Source organism: Choloepus didactylus, chromosome 10 (genome assembly GCF_015220235.1).
Source record: "Choloepus didactylus isolate mChoDid1 chromosome 10, mChoDid1.pri, whole genome shotgun sequence".
In the NCBI taxonomy this organism is placed as follows: Eukaryota; Metazoa; Chordata; class Mammalia; order Pilosa; family Megalonychidae; genus Choloepus; species Choloepus didactylus.
In genome coordinates, this window is record NC_051316.1 from 41,108,590 (window position 1) to 41,127,192 (window position 18,603).

The 18,603-nt window shown below is 38.3% G+C and overlaps 1 protein-coding gene across 2 annotated transcripts in view; it reads left to right on the forward strand.

Moving 5' to 3' along the window:
• Positions 1–2,761, forward strand: part of NMRK1 (nicotinamide riboside kinase 1) — a 28,096-nt gene extending 25,335 nt beyond the window's left edge. The window contains exon 9 of one of the 2 annotated variants that reach the window (XR_005219109.1): positions 1,933–2,761. Coding sequence is in view for 1 of the 2 variants with exons in the window: in XM_037851141.1 (XP_037707069.1) it covers positions 1,933–1,940 (8 nt within the window). In the remaining variant the exon portion in view is untranslated. The remainder of the gene's footprint in view (positions 1–1,932) is intronic. The other variant, XM_037851141.1, reaches the window with a different exon arrangement.
• Positions 2,762–18,603: the final 15,842 nt, after the last annotated feature.

Sequence of the window (18,603 nt, forward strand, 5' to 3'; positions counted from 1 at the left end):
GCAGATAAGAAATTATAAATCTGTGCCATTTAAGGCTCATTTCTTGCTGTGTTCTAGATACTGAATAAAGTTGAAAGAGAAAAACATAGCAAACGTAGGAGAGACGTAAAAACCTGAAGCAGATCAGCTTTTATTACCTCCAAGATTTACTTTATTTATTATTTCAGTCACATGAATAAGTTACTGTATTATTTATTGCATCCCACCACCTTTCATATTTCTTCCAATGACAGTATCCTGGAAGACTGGCCTGGAGATAGCTTCAGCCCAGCCTGGTTTAACCTCCGTGTGAGGCTGAGTTGGCTGGGGAGCTTTTTGCATGTTTCTACTAGCTGCTCTTGAGGCTTGTTCTCATAGCATCTCATAAACCTGCTAATCAAATATTTCATTCTAATTATATACATCATAATTGTGATAAGATAATAATAACAAAAGGGAAACAACAAAATTGATAACAAAGCCGGCTAGCCACTGGGAATATTCCAACTCCCTTTAAAAATGTTTATTTTCTTCTGACTAGAAAGCATATTAACTGTTAACCTTTAAAAAATATAAAAGTAAAAAGGACAAAATAAAAATCACCTGTATTCCCACCAGTACTAACATTTTAGTGAGTAGACGCTCAATCTTTTTGCTGTCTATAGCAAAGACTTTGCCAAGGACATTGTGATTGATCAGCCACACTTATTTCTCTTTTTAAATTAGTGGTTTAATATTTTAGCATCTTATAAAATTCATTTTATGTAATGAAACGGAATAAAACTAAGTATCTTTCCCAGTTAAAAGATTCAAGTCTGAATTCTGTTTTGCACATTGAAAGTGAAATGCAAGATTTGACACTGACATCTTATTGCAGAAGAAAGTCTTCTGGTTTCAAAATCAAAGGAATAAGAAATTGCAAATTAAAATTTAATCGATGTTTGTATTTTTATTGGTATTTTTCCTACATTGAATTTAAAAATAAAATTTCCAATTATAGGGAATAATAGTGTATTATCTAGTGTAGTAGTCCAAATTAACATAAGACTATTTCTCTGTTGTTGAATATTTAATGTTTTATGAGTTTTTTCACATTGGTAAGTATATGCTATAAAAATATCTGCATATATTGCTGGTTTTCTTCTTTTTGAATAATATCCCTAGGATAAAGTCCCATAAGTAAGGACTTATTGGTCAAAGGGTATAATCATTTTCACATTGTACATAGTTCAAAAGATTAAATACTACACAAAAAAGTTGTTCTCCAACATGAGCTGAATAATAAGAATGTGGTAGGTTTGTCATTGAGTTCTAAGTCAAAGTCGTCTAGTTATTCAATTAGGCTTCCTTGTTTTAAAATAAAAGGTTAAAAGTAATAAAACTTTTTAATTTATTTTTTCAGTCAAGCATAACACTAAAAAACAAGAATTATACTGCAGGTAGTCACCCTTTGTGTTACTCGTCTAGTTCCCAAATTATTGCCTGAAGTCTAGGATTATTTTACCAATTGTAAATGACATTGGATATCTGATAACTTAAGATGTGCTTAATGATGGATGATAGGGAGGGAGGGAAAGAAAGGAAATGGGTAGTGTGACAGGATTTTCAAGTTGGTGGATCAGTTGGTGGATCAGGGTATCAGGGGAGGGGGGTCAGGGTATGCTGGAGTTCTGTGTATGGGGTTTGTAGTGTTTTTTGCAACTGTTCCTGTAAGGTTGAATTTATTTCAAAATAAAATTTTAAAAAAATGTGCTTAAATTTAATGCAAAGTTTAAAAAGAATGGTACTTGGACTTGATTTATTTTCTTTAAGAAAAAAAATAGCATTTTTTTTCAGCTCCAGAATCCCTGTAATCCTAACATCTTTAGATTTACTCTTGTTGATGAGAAAATCTAACAAAATGAAAACTGAAATTCTCCATTAATGTCATTTCTAATTATATTTGTTCCCAAGGTTTATAAGTAACAGCATGAAGATGGAATGCATTGAATCCTTCCTGGGGTGAATTAGGAAATTCAAAGAAATGTATTCAAGAACTTTAACCATGATACAATATATACTGTGGCACAATGACAGCTGTTGTCTGTTTGTTTTTAATGCCATGTAGAGCAGTAAATAGTTATCATGCCAATAGACAGGAATTTACCTTAATGAGTAGTTCTCATTTTAGGGAGTGCATAGATATAACACAGAGTACAGAAAACTAATCAGTTGCTCTATACCAATGGTTTTCACACTTTTCTGATTGGAACAGAGTAAGATATAAAGTTTACATCACAGTCCAGTATATGTACAATCTATTGTGTGTGTGTGTATGTGTATATGAATACACATACATACATATCAAGTATCATAAAACATTTACATACAATGCACTCTGATAGTTTTTTTTTTAGTGTTGGTTTCAACCCACACTTTGGAAAATGCTGCTCTCTCGCATCCCATGCTAACACACACTAAATGCAAATGACAGCATAGCTGGGAATAATACATTGAGTAAATCAACAGTTTACTACAGTTTTTGTTTTTACATGTGTCTAATTCTACTGTATCATTGTGTCATTTATGTTGAGACTTTGTTACAGATGAGGGGGGTTCCCTGTGTTTTTTTGTTTTTGTGAAACCAGTGGTCTAAAATCACAGAAATAAATAGTTGCTTCAATGATATATATATAGCACAGAGGACTTTTTTTTTTTTGAAAAGCATGGGCAGGAGATCCAAATTGTGTGATTTTCTTTTTTTTTGAGAACTCTTTCAATGCTGGAGCTTAAATTATGTCCTCTACTAAACAGTCTTTTTTTAAAAATTAATAATAAACAGATTGACTACAATCACTAAATCCTTCTAAATGTATTACTACATTAAGTTGAAACATTCACTAAAGACGTGGTCTGCTGTTTTATTTTATTTCTAACTAGCTTGCACACAGTGATGATTGGGGGATTTGTGTTGTTTTGGTTTGGTTTTTTAATTTGTTTTTTTGTTGTTTTTTTTTTTTGGTTTGGTTTTTTGATTGTTTTTTTGTTGTTTTGGTTTGGTTTTTTGTCTCACACACAACAACAAAAAATGTCTGGGTTCAAATTACAGTTTGTCCATTTTAGTAGCTGTGACTTTGATTGGGCTCAAGTCTTGATTTTCTCTTTTCAAGGTGGGTATATCAACAGTACTTAGTATGGGTTTAGAGTAGAGTAAGGATAAAATTGAAACTCTTTCATGGGGCCTCTAAGGCTCTCGCTGATCTGGCTTCTGTGTACTTTCTACCCTCGTCACCCATCCCTCTACCCACTGCTGTCCAGCCATAGTGGCCTTCTCTCCTCAAAGTTACCAGCACCCTTCCTCCTGCAGAGCTGGCTCTCAGGCTGCCCCCTGTGCTTAGAACACACTCCGCATCCCTTCCCTCCAATCAGGTCTGGCTAACTCCAATTCATCCTACAGATCTCCCCTTTAGTATCACCTTGGGGAGGGCTTCCCTGATCCCCAGCATTAGTTTGACCCCCCCACTTCTCCATAGATGCTTTCAAGGCTCCCCTTCTTTTCCTTAAAAATGCTTATCACAGTTGATAAATGGTGCCATTTATAGAATTACTAGTTTAGTAGCTGCCTCTCCAGCTAGACTGCCAACTCCATGGTCAGAACCTATCTGTGACTGACTTACAACTCTGTCCTACTAACTAGCACAGTGTCTGACACAGAATAAACATACAAGAAATGTTGGGTACTGTGCCAGTTTGAATGTATTATGTCCCCCCAAATGCCATTATCTTTGATATAATCTTGTGTGGGCAGACCTATCAGTGTTAGATTGTAACTCTCTGAGTATTTCCATGGAGATGTGCGCCACCCACCTGTGGGTGATGACTCTGATTGGATAATTTCCATGGAGGTTTTGGCCCGCCCATTCAGGATGGGTCTGAATTAAATTACTGGAGCACTATATAAGCTCAGACAGGAGGAGCAAACTTGATACAGCCAAGAGGGACACTTTGAAGAATGCACAGAAGCTGAGAGAGTAGCTGCAGATAAGAGATAGCTTGAAGACAGCTGTTGAAAGCAGACTTTTGCTCTGGAGAAGCTAAGAGAGGACAAATGCCACAAGAGCAACTGAGAGTGACATTTTTGAGGAGCGGCAGCCTAGAGAGGAATGTCCTGGGAGAAAGCCATTTTGAACCCTGAACTTTGGAGCAGATACCAGCCACATGCCTTCACAGCTGACAGAGGTTTTCCAGACACCATTGGCCATCCTCCAGTGAAAGTACCCGATTGTTGATGTGTTACCTTGGACACTTTATTTCCTTAAGACTGTAACTGTATAACCAAATAAACCCCTTTTTATAAAAGCCAATCCATTTCTGGTGTTTTGCATTCTGGCAGCATTAGCAAACTAGAACAGCTGCTTAGTACTTAAAAAAATTATTATTGTGTCATGAATGTCTTCACGTGCAGGTAATATTTTAGTTGGCGAATTGCAGCTTAAACTAATTGAGGTTTTATTTTTCTTTCATAACAAGAAACTCCGAAGTGGGCAGTCTAGGATTTGTACATTGGGTTTCCAGATTTAGCCAATAAAAATAAAGGACACCCTTGTTAAATTTGAATTTCAGATAAATAATAAATAATTTTTTAGAATAAGTATGTCCAAAATATTGTTTATTTAAGACCACTGTTTTCTGAAATTCAAATTTAACTGGAAATCCTGTATTTTATCCAGCACCTCTACTTGTGTAGCAACTCAAAGGTGTCTTTAATCTCTTTGTACTCCACCATCCTTGGCTTGTGAGCCCATCACCTCAAGGTGCCAAGAAGGCAGGGAAGCTCTAGACATTGCATCAGCTATTTAGGCAAGAAGAAGGGCGTAGCGAGGCACCACCAATCACATGCCTTCAAAATTACCCCAAAGTGGGACTCTGCCCCGATCAAGTTGGTGCAGTGAGATGCTTCAGGTCTCCATCCCCACCACAGAAGCTTTGAAAAGTCAGCATGGACTGGAAGAAACATCTTTCTCAAAGCTCTAGAAAACAGTTAAAAGCTTGAAGAAACTGGGCAAATGCCAAATCAGGAAAAAGGCTAGTTAAAAGTGGTAGGATTTTTTGGTGCTCTGGCTGGCCCTACCCCATCTTTACCAGCTTGGCATGGAGCCAGACCATGCTCCCTGTGCAGATCCCTGGTACAGGTTCCAGAGGGAGGAGAGTATCCGTTGTGCATATACTGGTAGCATGTATGTCTGGCCCAGTCTCTCTGCCCCAGAACTTGCCCTGTGCATAGAAAGCACCTTACAGAACTCTCCTGCAGTCTGTAGGAGAGCAGTCAAGTGGTTGCCTAGAACAAGGCATTGCTGGTTGTAGGGCATATAGTGCAGTGCCTGAGACCGTGAGGAAACTTTCCTGGGGACATCTGTATCCATTTAAAGAGGAAATTCTTAAGGCCACATGTGCATGCCCAAGACAAGATGTGTGTGCAGAAAGGATCAGGGCAACACCTACACTTTGACCTGGAACTGTCCTCTAAACTCATTGTATAGATAAGCTCTGAAGGTGAGTGCTGGCAAAGTTCAGTCTGCAAAGATTGGGAAAGATGCATTCAAGGAAACTTCTTTCATGACACTAGATGAATACAAGCTTATGAACAGATGCCTCAGAGTCTAAATTCCAGTAATAACATATTAAAATATCAAGATGTCCAGGTTTCAACAAAATATCAGAAAACACACAAAGAAACAGGTAGTACTGGCCCAGGCAAAGGATAAAAGTTAAATCATTTGAAACTATCAGTGAGGAGGACCAGACCTGGGACATAACAAAGACTTTTAAAATATGGTCCTAAATATGCTCGAAGAGTTAAAGTAAAACATTGAGAAGAGCGAAAGGAAATCAGGAAAACAATAGATGAACATAAAGAGAATATCAATACAGAGATGCAAATCATGAAAAGGAAACAACAGAGCTGGTTAAAATTTTAAATTCCCTAGAGAGGTTCAGCAGCTGATTGAGCTGGCAGAAGAAAGAATCATTGAAATTGAAGACAAGACCATTGAATTCTAGTCTGAGGAAGCAGAAGAAAGAATGAAAAAAAGAGAACATAGTCTGAGAAAACTGTGAGACATTATTAGGCATCCAATATACACATTGTGGGAATTCCAGAAGGAGAAAAAAAGAGATAAAGGATCAGAGAGAATAAAGAATTCTGAAAATGCCCCAGACTTAACAAGACATGAATTGCACATCCAAGATGCTGAATGAACAGGACAAACCCAAATGGATACACACTGTGAGGTGTTATAATCAAACTGTCAAATGCCAAAGAAAAATAATTCTAAAAGCCAAAAGATACAATCAATGTTTCATGTACAGTGGAGCCTCAATAAGATTAAGTGCTGCTTTCTTATCAGAAACCATGGAGGCAAGAAGGCAGTGGGATGATATATTCAAAGTGCTGAAAGCAAAAAAAATGACAGCGAAGAATTCTGTATCTGGCAAAGCTGTCTTTCAAAATGAGGGAGAGATGGACATTCCCATATAAACAATAGCTGAGGAAGTTCGTGACCACTAGACCGGTCCTACAAGAGATGCTAAAGAGTTCTGCAGGTTGAAAGGAATAGACAATAGATTGAAGCCACGTGAAGATACAGGATCTCTGGTAAGGGTCATGACATGGGTAGATATAAATGCCAGTACTATTGTATTCTTATTTCATACAGGATCTAAAAGGCAAATGCATAAAATGTAATGATAAATCAGTGGTCTCAGACCCATAATGTATAAATATGCCATTTGTGACCGGAAGTACGTAAGTGCAGGACAGAGGGATATAGGAACATCATTTGTATATACCATTGAAGTGAAGTTGATATCTAAGCAAACGAGAGTGTTACAGAGTTAGAGTGTTAAATTTAAGCCTTATGGTAACTACAAAGAACATACTAGAGAATATGCAAGCTCATAGAGACAGAAAATAGAGTACAAGTTGCTGGGGGGTGGGGTGGGGATGAGAATAGGGAGTTAATGCATAGTGAGTGTAGGGATTCTGTTTGAGGAGATGGGAAATTTTGGTAATGGAAGGTGGTTAAGGTGCTGCAACATTGTAAATATGAGTAATCCCACAGGATGGTATGCTTGGAAATGGTTGAGATGGGAAAGTTTAAGTTGTGTATAAGTTCTCACAGTTTAAAAAAAAATGCAATTAAATAGACAATGACAATTAAATGGAATACATGAACCTGGGTGGGATCTAATAATGGAGCAGAAAAGGCCCAAAAGGACATTATGGGAACATGTGAAAAAAAATTAGAATATAGCCTGTAAGCTTTTATCAATGTTAAATTTCTTGAACTTGATAACTGTACTTAAGGTGGTTACGTAAGTGAATATCCTTGTTCTTAGGAAATGTGCATAGCAGCATTAAATGTTCAAGGACCATGACATTTAAAATCTACATGCAAGTGTTCAGAAAATGGGTTGGTAAATAGACAGATGGACAAATGGACAGACAAATAGATTGAGAGATTGATGGACAGATAGAATGATAAGGCAAATGTAACAAAATGTTAACATTTGTGAATCTGGGTACCTAGGGGTATAGGGGTGTGTTCGAGTTCTCCATATCAGGTTTGTATTATTTTTTAACTGTCCTGTAAGTTTGAAAGTATTTCACAATAAAAAGTTAAGAAAAAGCTACCCCACAGTAACCCCTATAGACTTACTGTTATATCTGCATGGCCAGAACTGAGTCACATGACCACTTCTAACTGAAAGGGAGGCTAGGAAAAGGATATCATGATGGGTTTGGACCAACTGTGGTTCATTGCTTGGGCATGCTGCCAAGGGAACAAAATCAAGGCTCTTTTGGCAAGGAAGGAGATGGAAATAAATACTAGGTGAGTGACTAGAAGTGTCTACTACAACCTTTTTCTTCATGCTCACTCTAGCCATGACTTTAAAAAGCTTGAATTCTATAACAGACAGACAACAGCTGGTGTTGGCACAGATGTGGAGAAACTGGAACTCTCATACACGGCTGGAGTATAAATTGGTCCAGCCATTTTGGAAAACAGTTTGGCAGTTTCTTTAAAAAGTATATATAGAATTTACTATAAAACCCAGCAATTGTACTCCTAGGTATCTACCTAAGAGAAATGGAAGTAAATCCACATAAAGACTTGCACATAAATGTTTTTAGCAGCATTATTCATAATTGTCAAAAAAGTAGAAATAACCCAAATGCCCATCAACTCGTGAAAGGATAAACAACATATGGTACAGCCATACAACAGAATACTATTCAACAATGAAAAAGGAACAACATCATGCCACAATTTGTTTACCTACTGTTCTAGTTTGCTAATGCTGCTGGGATGCAAAATACCAGAAATGGATTGGCTTTTATAAAGGGGGTTTATTTGGTTACAAAGTTACAGTCTTAAGGTCATAAAGTGTCCAAGGTAATGCATCAGCAATCAAGTACGTTCACTGGAGGATGGCCAATGGTGTCCGGAAAACCTCTGTTAGCTGGGAAGTCACGTGGCTGGCGTCTTCTCCAAGGTTCTGCTTTCAAAATGGCTTTCTCCCAGGACGTTCCTCTCTAGGCTGCAGTTCCTCAAAAATGTCACTCTTAGTTACTCTTGGGGCATTTTTCCTCTCTTAGCTTCTCTGGAGCAAGAGTCTGCTTTCAATGGCCATCTTCAAACTGTCTCTCATCTGCAGCTATTCTCTCAGTTTCTGGGCATTCTTCAAAGTGTCCCTCTTGGCTGTAGCTCCTCTTCAAAATGTCACTCCAGCTGCACTGAGTTCCTTCTGTTTGTCAGGTCATTTATATGGCTCCAGTGATTTAATTTAGACCCACCCTGAATGGGTGGGATAACACCTCCATGGAAATTATCCAATCAGAGTCATCACTCACAGTTGGGTGGGACGCATCTCCATGGAAACACTCAAAGAATTACAATCTAATCAACACTGATACGTCTACCCACACAAGATTACATCAAAGAAAATGGCTTTTGGGGGGACATAATACATGCAAACCAGCACACCTACTCATGTGCTGATGGACATTTGAGCTGTTTCCACCTTTTGGCTACTGTGAGTATTGCTGCAATGAACATGTGTGTACAAGGGTCTGTTTGAATCTGTTGTCAGCTCTTTTGGGTGTATACCCAGAAGTGGAATTGCTAGGTCATGTGGTAATTCTATGTTCAACTGTTTTGGGAACTGCCAAACTGTTTTCCACAGTGGCTGCACCAGTTTACATTTGCATAAGAAATGTATGAGGATTTCAGAGTCTTCACATCCTCATCAACACTTCTAATTTTCCATGTTTTGGATAGATTTTATTAAATTATGGTAACATATACAGTATAAAATGTCCCATTTTAACCACTTTCAAGTATACAATTCAGTGGTATTAATTACATTCACAATGTTGTGCTCCCATACCACCAACCATTACCAAAACGTCTTCAGCACCCTGAGCAGAAACTCTATGCCCATTAAGCAATAACCCTACATTCCCTACACCCCTGACCCTAGCCCCTAGTAACCCTAAATTTACTTTCTGTCTCTATGATTTTCATATTCTAGGTTTTTCATATAAGTGAGATTATGCAATATTTGTCCATTTGTGTCGGGCTTATTTCACTCAACATGATTTTCAAGGTTCATTCATGTTGTGGCATGTATCAGAATTTCATTTCTTCTTACTGCTGAATAATATTCCATTATATGTATATACCACATTTGCTTTGCACATTCATCTGTTGATGGACACTTGGGTTCTTTCCCATTTTGAATGATGCTATAATAAACATTGGTGTGTAAATATGAAAAAAAAAATGCTGATACAAACTAAAATGTGGATGAACCTCAAAAATATGCTTAGTGAAAAAAGCCAGACACAAAAAGACCACATGTATGATTCCATTTATATGAAATGTACAGAAAAGTCAAATCTATGTAGGTAGAAAATAGATGTGATTACTTGTAGTTGGGGGAAGGAGAACTGTAAATGGGCACAAAGGATCTATTGGAGTGATTGGAAATGTTCTAAAACTATACTATGGTGATGGGTGCACAACTCCATAAATTTATTAAATATCATTTTAATTATACTCTTATAGCAGGAAAATTTCATAGTATATAAAATATGCCTCAATAAAGTTGCTTCAGGAAATCCACAAAGCAAACATCAATCTCCAGTGCACAGATTGTTACACTAAAGTATGAGATTCAAACCTAGGAGTGTACTTTTAAGAATATGCATGTGTAGCTGAAGCCCAAGAGTGTACCTTTTAAGGATATGTTTGTGTAGCACATAATGTCATAGAATGTTGGACAGTACCAGCTGGTCCAGTGTTCTGTATTTCAGTAGGAAAATGGAAGCCAGAGCTAATGACCTGCACGACACCATTCAGCTCGCTATTGGCAGGGCTGGCACCAAGTCACAAAACCCTAGACTGCACAAGTGTACACACACATTTTTAGTTTTAGAGCAATGAATGGCAGGAAGCTAGCCTACTAGATACCTCATCTCTCCCTCTTTCCCTTGGAAGGGAGCAAATTGAGGACCCTGGAAAGGCAAGGGCTGTGTCAGTGAAAAATGAAGCTTTCTGTTCTGGGCTCTTGGAGCCTAGTCAACAGATGAGGTTATCCATGGGCAAGGAGCAGTGGTGAGTTAATGTGAGCTCTATGCCACTGCCTGTCTCTGCTGACCTTAGCTTTGTGCTTCTAACTGTTCTTTCAATATTTCATCAAGGATGGGGAGTTAGAGAAAAAGCAAGAATATGGAAACAGTAGAATAGGCATTACTCTGCTTCTGTGCCATCTGTGCACACACAGACTGGATGAAAATTACAGTAGCAGCAATCTGGAGCCCTAATGAGAGTAGCATGACCTGCAGATAAGAAATATCAAAAGCAGAATTTCTTACCAAAGTGAACATATCCAATGCATTCATGCTCATGAGTCCAAAAACATGTTATCAATGCAAAAGTAAAGCTATAATATGATCCTTGCTAGCTTCCAGATCCCAGAGAATTTGGGTTGTCTTCTTCAAAATTAATAGTAGAGACTAAAACTTAAACAAAGAAATCTCTATTGACCCCTCTTCAAGCTAGCACAAGCAAGTTTCCCCAACTTCCTGCTATAGCAGTGCTCAAACCTTAGCATGTATCAGATCAGCTACTAGACTTGTTAAAATGTAGATTGCTGGTTCCCACCCCCAGAGTTTCTGATTCAGTACATTTGGGGTGGAGCCCTAGAATTTACATTTCTAACAAGTTCCCACATGATGCTGATGTTGCTGACCCACAGACTATGGTTTGAGAATTACTGCTCTGTACTGGACAAATAGCAGCCTGCAGAACCAGGAGGGTCCACACTGGCCTGTCATTTGGAACCTACAAGCCTGAAGTCATCAGCCTCTGAAGATATAGTATCAGTCTTGTGCTAGTCATCAATTTATTGACTCTTGTCTCCAAATTCTTCTTTTTTGCCTGGTCTGTGGAAACCAATCTGGGCCCTTAATTTTTTTTCCCTTGCCAGGTGGCACGATGATAAATTTTGGCAGTAGCAGGTACTGGAGAGAGATTGCAGGAGGAAAGGCTTTTGCTTCTTGGTGTCTGCTTGCTTGCAGGCCCCTGCAGTGCACGTAACTTCAGCATTCAGCTCCTGCAGAGGGTGGGGCCTTACCAGTGCCCAGCTTCCGCAGTGCATGACAGCTAGCAGCACCTGGGGTCCAGCCGTTGTAGTGGAGTGCCTTCATTGAGACATATCCGTAAACAGCTTTTCCCTGGCACTCTAGAAGGCAGATTGCCAAAATTCCAAAGGATAGATTTCTAGCAAGTTTCAGTGGCATGGCATCACCACAACTCTGCCATTCAGTAAGCCACTGTTGTGCCCTTTTAAACAATGCCTGGATCTCATTCTTGGAGGGTTGGGGGGTGGGGTGGTAAAAAGGTTCTCAGGCACTCCATCTCAGTCCTTGGGATAGTGGCTCTCCTTATACCAGGCAATGCTATATTTTTTAGAGTTCTCTTTACTTTTTGCTAGCCAATCTCTTGTTACTCCAATCTCCTGGTATAGTTAATAATTCTTTATATTAAACTTCTCCTGTTCACATTACTGCATGGTTTCTCACTCCTGATTGGACCCAGACTGATAGAATTATTAAGTTTATTATTGAACTGATTTATAGAAGGTGGATTTGGACAATTGTGTGGCTGATTATTTTTTATTTTTAACATTTGGCATCTCTTTTCTCTGGGATATCATGCATATACCATTTGTCCATAGAATAAAACATATTTGGCCAATCAAAAGAGCCACAGCATGAAATCTTGTGATTTTTACCTTATCATACCTCTTTCTACAGCAGATATTGAAATGGATTTCCTAAAGATATTCTGGATACTCTTGATTTGATAGTGCAGTTTCTTAGGCAGGAAGAGTCTTGATTTTTGTTTTTAGTTTTTGTTTTTGTTTTTTTTTTAATTTAATTTTATTGAGGTTGTTCACATACCTTACAATTATCCAAAGATCCAAAGTGTACAGTCAGTTGCCCACAATACCATCATACTGCTTTGCATCCATCACCACAACTAATTTTTTTTGCAATTTTTAGAACATTTTCATTACTCCAGATAAGAAATAAAGACAAAAAAAGGATACTCAAATCTTCCCATACCCTTAACCACCCCCCCCTCCATTAGTGATTCATAGTTTTGGTATAGTACATCTGTTACTGTTGATGAAAGAATGTTAAAATACTACTAACTGTATTATATAGTTTGCAATAGGTATATATTTCTTCCCATATGCCCCTCTATTATTAACTTCTAGTTATAGCGTCATACATTTGTTCTAGTTCATGAGAGAGATTTCTAATATTTGTGCAGTTAATCATGGACATTGCCCACCACAAGATTCACCGTTTTATGCATTCCCATCTTTTAACCTCCAGCTTTCCTTCTGGTGACATACGTGACTCTGAGCTTCCCCTTTCTACTACATTCACCCACCATTCAGCACTGTTAGTTATTCTCACGATGTGCCACTGTCACCTCTGTCCATTTCCAAACACTTAAGTTCAACCTAGTTGAACATAAGCAATCACTCCCATTCTTTTATTTCGTTTTATATCCTGGTAACTTATATTTCAGAGTCTTGGTTTTTTGAATCTAGGATTTAAGGAGACTTTTTTAACATGAGGCATCTTTTTTTTTTTTTTTTAACATGATCTAATATCTATTAGTTTAAAGATTGTATGGAAGGATTTTCTTAAAACCCCAAAGTGACCATAATGGAATAATCCAACAGGAAAATAATTTCCAACAGTGATGATACTTCTGTAATACTCTACAAAGACTCAAGCAAGGTCTAGTACTGTGTTTATTTTACTGTGTTGATATTTGGACTTCTGAGTACTTCTCCTCCACCTTTATTGAGTACCTACCATGTACTACATATAGTATCAAGTTCTATTACGAAAAATTTCCAAAACTTGGAAATAGGCAAAAAGTTACTGCATGTCCTTTCAGTATTATCTGGGTATTGTCTAGCAGACCCACCCAAGGGCTATACAATTCTCTAGAGGTGTGTGACTCTGCTCAACTTGCTTTTTCTCTTAATTAGGACATTTTAAATTCATAAGGGTAGATGTTATAGAAGCTGTTAGCCAGGGTTTCTCAACCTTGGTAGTAATGATATTTTGGATCGGAAAATTCTTTGTTGTAGGGGGCTGTCCTGTGCACTGAAGGTCGTTTAGCACAAGCATGGTCTCTACCCACTAGTTATCAGTGGCATGCCTGCAAATTGTGACAACCAAAAATGTCTTTAGACTTTGCCTAATGTCCCGGAAGAGGAAAATCACCCCTAGTTGAGAACAATTACTGATAGTGATACAAATGAATTTTGGCCAGTAAAGATGCAAATGATTTTCCTAGTAGAAAAGATAACCCTAAAAGTTACAGTATTATTGCTCTATACATTAACCAGTTTTATATCTAAATTAGCAATCTTATTCAAGCATTTTTCTTTCAGCATTTTTCTTTGCTCTCTCAAATTCTTTTAAACCAATCTTACCATCTTGCCAGTTTCTCCATTAACATGTTGAATGAATCATTGACACAGGCTCACTTTATATTTATATGAGAGTCATATTTTTAACTTTTTGAAAAGTACACTTTGACAGTACTTTACATAAGTTATTTTATTTTATCCTTAAAATAACCATATGAATATGAGGCTTTGAGAGTTCAGGTAACTTGCCCAAAGTCACATAGCTAACAGGTGTTGCAGTCACATTTGGAACCCAGGTCTTCATGACCCCCAATAAAGAGCTCTTAACTACTGTTATGATCTTGTCCTAAAACTGTGAGCCAGCTTGTTGTCACTGCACTCAGCTTGCAAATGTATCTCTAGGCTCTTGGTTACCCAATTTATATACTATGGAGAAGCTTCATAGTTCAAAATTCAAGAATCAATCAGAGAAAGCTTCTAACTCTGGAACTTACAACTTCTCACTTTATTATAGTATCACAGAAGTCAACATAATAGGAACCTGACAGAGAGGTACCCAGAACCTGTAGTTCCTCAATTCAAGTCGCCATGTTGAACTTACTCCTTGTGCCAGTTTGAATGTATTATGTCCCCCAAAATGCCATTATCTGTGATGTAATCTTGTGCGGGCAGGCTTATTAGTGTTGATTAGATCGTAAATCTTTGAGTGTTTCCATGGAGATGCGACCCACCCAACTGTAGGTGATGATTCTGATTGGATAATTTCCATGGAGGTGTGGCCCCACCCATTTAGCGTGGGCCTTGATTAGTTTACTGGAGCACTATATAAGCTCAGACAGAAGGAGCAAGCTTGCTGCAGCCAAGACGGACACTGAAGAATGCACAGGAGCTGAGAGAGAAGCTGCAGCTTACAGAGACATTTTGGAGCCAGCCTTTGAAAGCAGACTTTTGCTCTGGAGAAGATAAGAGAGGACATACACCCCAAGAGCAACTAAGAGTTACATTTTTGAGGAGCTGAAGCCTAGAGAGGAACATCTTGGGAGAAAGCCATTTTGAAACCAGAACTTGGGGCAGATGCCAGCCAGGAGCCTTCCCAGCTAACAGAGGTTTTCTGGACGCCATTGGCCATCCTCCAGTGAAAGTACCCCATTGCTGATGTGTTACCTTGGACACTTTATGGCCTTAAGACTGTAACTGTGTAACCAAATAAACCCCCTTTTTAAAAGCCAATCCATTTCTGGTGTTTTGCAAAAAGGCTGGATTAGCAAACTGGAACACTCCTTGAACTTACCTCTGTGAGTGAGTTGCTGCTATCTGTCTCCAGGCAGAAGACAAACCCAGCATGACCTCTGTCTGGACTTGCTTGTCCTGAGACTCACCTCTTTGTCCTTTTTCTTATTTTACAAATGGAAGATGTGGTAGACTAAGGCACAAAGGCATCAGGGAATTATGACATCAGCCCATAAAAGTACTTTTGTTTAGTCTTCTCAACAATGTTTCTCACAATAGGCAGCATATAAATACTTATTGGACTCCCTGATTCAATGATCATTTTCCTGAGTCTTGAAGTTCTTAGGAAGACTTCTTATTCTGGCTTTATGAAAAATACATGCAATAACAAATTAGCTATCAATTATAGAGTGCTTATTCACAATTGCCAAGAGATGGAAACAACCCAGATGTCCTTCAAAAGATGAGTGGATAAATAAAATGTGGTATATACACACGATGGAATACTACATGGCAGTAAGAAGGAACGATCTCGTGAAACATATGACAACATGGATGAACCTTGAAGACATAATGCTGAGCAAAATAAGCCAGGCACAAAAAGAGAGATATTATATGCTACCACTAATGTGAACTTTGAAAAATGTAAAACAAATGGTTTATAATGTAGAATGTAGGGGAACTAGCAATAGAGAGCAATTAAGGAAGGGGGAACAATAATCCAAGAAGAACAGATAAGCTATTTAACGTTCTGGGGATGCCCAGGAATGACTATGGTCTGTTAATTTCTGATGGATATAGTAGGAACAAGTTCACAGAAATGTTGCTATATTAGGTAACTTTCTTGGGGTAAAGTAGGAACAGGTTGGAAATAAAGCACTTATCTTAGGTTAGTTGTCTTTTTCTTACTCCCTTGTTATGGTCTCTTTGAAATGTTCTTTTACTGCATGTTTTTGGTTTTTTTTTTAATTTTTTTTTTTTTTTTCATACAATTGATTTAAAAAGGAAGAAAAAGTTAGGAAAAAAAAACAAGGAAAAAAATATGTAGTGCCCCCTTGAGGAGCCTGTGGAGAATGCAGGGGTATTAGCCTACCCCACCTCCATGGTTGCTAACATGACCACAGACATAGGGGACTGGTGGTTTGATGGGTTGGGCCCTCTACCATAGGTTTTACCCTTGGGAAGACAGTTGCTGTAAAGGAGAGGCTAGGCCTCCCTATAATTGTGCCTAAGAGCCTCCTCCCGAATGCCTCTTTGTTGCTCAGATGTGGCCCTCTCTCTCTAGCTAAGCCAACTTGAAAGGTGAAATCACTGCCCTCCCCACTACGTGGAATCAGACACCCAGGGGAGTGAATCTCCCTGGCAACGTGGAATATGACTCCCGGGGAGGAATGTAGACCTGGCATCGTGGGACGGAGAACATCCTCTTGACCGAAAGGGGGATGTGAAAGGAAATGAAATAAGCTTCAGTGGCAGAGAGATTCCAAAAGGAGCCGAGAGGTCACTCTGGTGGGCACTCTTAAGCACAATTTAGGCAACCCTTTTTAGGTTCTAAAGAATTGGGGTAGCTGGTGGTGGATACCTGAAACTATCAAACTACAACCCAGAACCGATGAATCTTGAAGACAATTGTATAAAAATGTAGCTTATGAGGGGTGACAATGGGATTGGGAAAGCCATAAGGACCACACTCCCCTTTGTCTAGTTTATGGATGGAGGAGTAGAAAAATAGGGGAAGGAAACAAACAAACAGACAAAGGTACCCAGTGTTCTTTTTTACTTCAATTGCTCTTTTTCACTTTATTATTATTTTTTATTTTATATCTTTATTTTAGAATTTGAACAACAGGTTTTCAATTGTCATGTACCATAGTTTAGAATAGCTAACTGTAGTGAGTTACTGAGTGTGCCATAATCTATTTTTTTATCTTCATTTTATTGAGATATATTCACATACCACGCAGTCATACAAAACAAATCGTACATTTGATTGTTCACAGTACCATTACATAGTTGTACATTCATCACCTAAATCAATCCCTGACACCTTCATTAGCACACACACAAAAATAACAAGAATAATAATTAGAGTGAAAAAGAGCAATTGAAGTAAAAAAGAACACTGGGTACCTTTGTCTGTTTGTTTCCTTCCCCTATTTTTCTACTCATCCATCCATAAACTAGACAAAGTGGAGTGTGGTCCTTATGGCTTTCCCAATCCCCTTGTCACCCCTCATAAGCTACATTTTTATACAACTGTCTTCGAGATTCATGGGTTCTGGGATGTAGTTTGATAGTTTCAGGTATCCACCAGCTACCCCAATTCTTTAGAACCTAAAAAGGGTTGTCTAAAGTGTGTGTAAGAGTGCCCACAGAGTGACCTCTCGGCTCCTTTTGGAATCTCTCTGCCACTGAAGCTTATTTCATTTCCTTTCACATCCCCCTTTTGGTCAAGAAGATGTTCTCCGTCCCATGATGCCAGGTCTACATTCCTCCCCAGGAGTCATATTCCACGTTGCCAGGGAGATTCACTCCCCTGGTTCACTTTAATTATTATTCTTGTTATTTTTGTGTGTGTGCTAATGAAGGTGTCAGGGATTGATTTAGGTGATGAATGTACAACTATGTAATGGTACTGTGAACAATCGAATATACGATTTGTTTTGTATGACTGTGTGGTATGTGACTATATCTCAATAAAATGAAGATTAAAAAAAATTATAGAGTGCTTATCACATACAAAGCCCCATTCTTAGCTCCCTACACATAATTTCCCAATTAATACTCATAAAAACCCTGTGAGGAGATTCAGTAATTTTTCAGATGAAGAAATGGGTACAAAGAGGTTAAGTAACTTGGCCAAAGCCACACAGGTAGTGGCAGAGCAAATCCAAATTTTGTTTTATGTCCATGCTCTTAACTACTCTACTCTAATAACAGAAGTGACTGGCTGCCACAGAGTAAGAGTGGGATGATGGGGTCAAGGGAACAAGACTATACTGAGCATAGGACTGGCTGGGTGTTCTGAAGTCCGGGATATGTGGAGCATAAGAGATGAGAGAGCCTCCAGACCTCCACTTTGATATAGCCCTTACTGAAGGAGAGACGATTCCAAGCTATGAAAAGGAGTTTCTTCCCTGAAAATACTGAAATGAGGACATGTTGCCCAGCTAGTCTACAGCTGCTGGAAATAGCAGATTTGTTTGGTGGGAGAGTCGGCATCTATATTGGATAATCTCAAGTATTATTTTTTGCTTTTAGTAAACCACAAACAACATGGAGAAGTAATGTTTACTTCTTGCAGCAGGAAACCTTGACTTGATTCATATTTAGGCAAATTTGTAAGTTGCAAGAGCAATTAGAAAGTTTGAGGCTGTTAGTAATAGA